Here is a 4,029-nt window from a genome sequence, read left to right on the forward strand (position 1 = left end):
GGTCGGTGCGCGAGAGGTAGGTGACCGATTCGTTCGCGATTCGGATCCGATCAGAGAGAAAATGAAAAATAAAGCAAAGAAAGTATATATAATATATACCTATTATATATCAACAAGTTCAGAAAAAATAGCTCTACAACATGAACATATTTTCAAGAATTTTTGAAATACTTAATATTTTTTTCCAAAATTCAAAAATGTCGTTGATCCAAAGATCAAATATTTTCCAAACATTTTTCTGAGTTTGTAAATTCAAATGAAATCAAATTTGCCCCTGGTTTTGAGTGTGATGTTTCTCCTCTCTTTATTTTTAATATGATCATGTGCATTTGAATTTATTCCAATTCAAAAATTGAAATGGATCGAATTTGCAAATGGAAATACTCCAAATGGAAACTTTTAAGAACTTTCAAATCCCATTTCAAATTCTTCCATTGAAGAAGTCGTGTCATATTCTCTCTATGATTTTAAATTTGAATTGGATTTGAATTCAAAAGCAAGGAAGAAAGTTTTGGGAAAGTCATTTTATCCCCTCTCTTCTATTTTCCAAAAGTTTTCAAATTCACTCAGTTTCACACAATAATTCAGACAATCAATCAATATAGTTCATTTAATATGACATTCCAAAATTTAGAATTTTGGGACGTTACACGCAATCCTTCAATGTTTTGCACCCAGATGTCTCCTCATTTCGCTTAGTGCTACAGATATAAATGGTTGGTGGAACAAGATCTCCGGGAAGTGGAAACGCAAAACTGGCCCATGATGATAACTCGGTGGCGGCTTGCATTGCTTAAAACCACTGGAAAGGGAGGAATCACGGAATTTTGAGAGGAAGGGGGTAAACCATCCTTGGTTTGTGAAGCATCATAATTTTTCTTGAAAGGATTTATCTGCTTGATCTACTCCCTTTAACAGTGCGTTATCCAAGATGGGATTTATTTTCCAAGCGAATGAGATAATTGTCCCCGGTTTGCGTAGCATGATGAAATTTTTTTAGACACACGAAGCATAATGATCTAAGCCTCCTGGACAAGCCCGTTGGAGACATGGCCCTTAATCTTCGTGCAGTCCAGACCCAGTTGCACCTTTGCAACATCTGTTTTACACTGTTTCCCTCTTCTTAATCGGGAAGCAGAACATTTGCTGCGCTTGTGAAAAAATTATATCCGGATCACTACATGGGTAGTGGTTCAGCAAGATCCACCTTCAATTTCACTGACTGATAAATATGCTAGGACAAAAGAAACTGCTTACTGTTCCTCGTGAAGAAACGATGTAGTTTATGGAGTATGTACGAGTCTTCCCAGATTTTGCGTTTCCATACATATATTACGACCAAAAGGGTGCAACACGGCCACTTTTATAACCGGATGAGCACTTGTCCGTTGTCACCAAGTTCCCATCGATCTTTCGTACCTGGACCCGAGTGGCCTGGACGCTGCAGCTGAAGAACACTGTACCGAGTTTCAGACGGTGCCTCTGAGTCGAACATTGTGTGGACCTGGCACGGCGCCTCATCCCATCAGACAAGGAGGCACCCGTATCTTTCCGCATTGTACATACGAATTGTAAGGCAGAAGCTGTGCTGGTGCTGGTGCTGGTGCTGCTCTAGCTCTACCCTGTGCACAAAGCCATGCTACAGTGACAGAATTCCTCTGCGCATCAAGCATTCCTGCACGGCCAAGGTTTTAAATTATGTACTCTCACCATCATGGCCCATGAATTGGTTGTTCGGTTCGCCCGACAAACAAACCAACCAACAAGACGTAGTACTTGCTGGTCAGACAGAAACGGGCGTGTCCATTAAATCCTCTCGGAAAAGGAGTATTTTTGAAGAAAAAAAAAGGTAAGCAACTCGCACGGGGTGAACTGAAGATAACACTGGCAAGAGTTAGAGTAGCAACGAACTGACAAGGAAAAACAGACAAGGATTCAGTACAACAGCAAGAGTTCCGCGTGGTAAAAAGGTCTCAGAAGTCTCATGCTACAGTAGGCAAGTTGTGCTAGGTTTCCATGGAACACTTGCCACAGAAGAGATTTGATTCTAGATCTTACCCTCCCAGAGGCACTCAGGGGAGGGGCCGCCGTTGTTGCGGTTGTTTCCAGAGGCGGCGCGCGCTAGGAGATCACCAAGGTGGGGCGGTGGCTGGAGGCCCATGGCGGAAGCACGCTCCCAGCGCTGAAGCCTGTTCACACCGATGCATGGGCCAAACTTCATGTCCATGTCAAACTGCCGCAGCTGCTCCTCTTGCTCACTGAAATCATCTGCAGCATCATAAGCAAGAGTTATTGTTTGCAAACATAAAGCACTTGTGAGTTTAAACTGTATGCATAACAATCTCTCCAGCGGGTACCTTTGAGGTCAAAGGATCCGTGAGAAATTAGTGCTGCTGTCTGAGCCTTATTCGAGGCCCCAACAGAGGCCCCTCCAGTATAATTCTGTGGTTTCTTCTTAGAAGATGCTGAAGTTTTGCCGGCACCTCCTTTCTTCTTCTGCCGGTAGAAATCTTTCACGCCAGTAGAAGCCATTCTTGTCTATTATTCAGTCCTACCTGTGTTTTCCTGTCAAAGACCCCCAACGGAAACTTAAAATCACTTCTGCTGTAGCTTTTGTGTTTCATTTGCATTTTATTCATTTCACCACAAAGAATGCTATGAGCTATAATAAGTACGATGTGAACATGACAACAGCAGAAACCTTTCATGGTTTGTTCATAGGTCTTACATAGCCAAGTCCTTATTCCCGAACACTAACGACCCAATTTAATAGAAGGAATCTGATAGCTGACGTTGTTCTATCTACGAGAATATCAGTTTTTCTGTGACGACTTGTAAACGGCATACAGTATGATTTAAGACTACGATAAACTAGGTGCGAAACAGTTACTGCAAGAAGCAGCAACTACCAAGTAATATTTGCACATAGGTTGTAAGACATTAACCCAGCCAGTTCAAGAGTAAATAGTCCGTTTGCCTGCCAACGTCAGAACAAATGGAGCAATCATCTGACAAAAACATGGAGCATAAATAAAACAGCAAGCAGGCATGAAGAGAAGACATAAAGCATCATTGTTCCCCATCAGCATATAGTATACCGACGACAACCAAACTACAAAAGGCCTACCTATCTCTGTCATTTCAAGGTCTATTAAGCAGTGAGTTTAAGACACTGAAATGCATTGATACAAGAGACACATCTTGGTTCTTGAAACTCTGTAAAACAAAAACTCATACTACTAACTAGTTATGCCCATGGTCAGCCACCGAACCCGATGCTCCAAAACCAGAATTGGCACTCTAGTGGAGATGTCATTTGTTCTACTTCCATCACCCCCTGGGCTTAAATACACATAATGTGCTCTTCTCTTAAGAACACCCCACCCCCCCCCCCCCCCTCCCTCCCTCTGGAAAATCGGCCAAAAAGAGAGGCAAAACGATACTAATAAAACACAATGATAGCGGCTACTCCCCTTGCAAATCTGAGGCTGTACCTCCAACTCCAGGCGGTCGCTCAACCATTACAGTGTACAAAACCTATCCCAATCCCTTCCTGGTAAAGAAATGTATCCCCTAGACCTAGAATCTCCCTCCCTCGAACTTGCCGCTGCGGTACAAAATTAGGCGGTGAACGGCTGGGTTCTACGCAGGGAGGAACTCGGAAGTTGATTGGATGGAGCGGAGGGCGTACCAGGGGAGGCGGCGGAGCGGACCGAGCGGAGAGCCGGAGAACGGCGGCGAGGTCAGGTCGGTAGCGAATCAGGTCTTCGCCTCTTTCGCGTTTGACTACGACGATACTACAGTACTACTTTGTATCGTGGCGTAAGATATGTAACGTAAACATGCTGGCCCAGCGACGGCCCATCAAGTCAGTGGGCGCTTATAAACCAGACGTAGGGCAACCCATCAAGTCGGGAATTCCTACCTGCCGCTCGCTGCGGCAGGGGGTCGCTCCCAAGCACACGCAGGCGTCCTACTGGGCCTGCCCATCTTTTTTTCTAAAGAAAAACGATAATTTCCTTTTTCATT

At 44.0% G+C, this 4,029-nt stretch overlaps 1 protein-coding gene across 2 annotated transcripts; it reads right to left on the reverse strand.

Moving 5' to 3' along the window:
* Nucleotides 1–1,894: 1,894 nt before the first annotated feature.
* LOC123396596 lies at nucleotides 1,895–3,796 on the reverse strand. 2 transcript variants are annotated; one of them, XM_045091492.1, is made up of 3 exons: nucleotides 3,692–3,796; nucleotides 2,358–2,565; nucleotides 1,895–2,268 (listed from the first exon to the last, which is right to left on the reverse strand). In XM_045091492.1, exons 2-3 carry the CDS (start codon nucleotides 2,530–2,532, stop codon nucleotides 2,048–2,050), a joined length of 396 nt encoding a protein of 131 aa, XP_044947427.1. In that variant the 5' UTR covers nucleotides 2,533–2,565; nucleotides 3,692–3,796; the 3' UTR covers nucleotides 1,895–2,047. The 2 variants fall into 2 exon arrangements, with proteins under 2 accessions (XP_044947427.1, XP_044947428.1); XM_045091493.1 differs by lacking the exon at nucleotides 3,692–3,796 and adding an exon at nucleotides 3,495–3,518.
* Nucleotides 3,797–4,029: the final 233 nt, after the last annotated feature.

This window comes from Hordeum vulgare, chromosome 5H, assembly GCF_904849725.1.
Source record: "Hordeum vulgare subsp. vulgare chromosome 5H, MorexV3_pseudomolecules_assembly, whole genome shotgun sequence".
Taxonomy (NCBI): Eukaryota; Viridiplantae; Streptophyta; class Magnoliopsida; order Poales; family Poaceae; genus Hordeum; species Hordeum vulgare.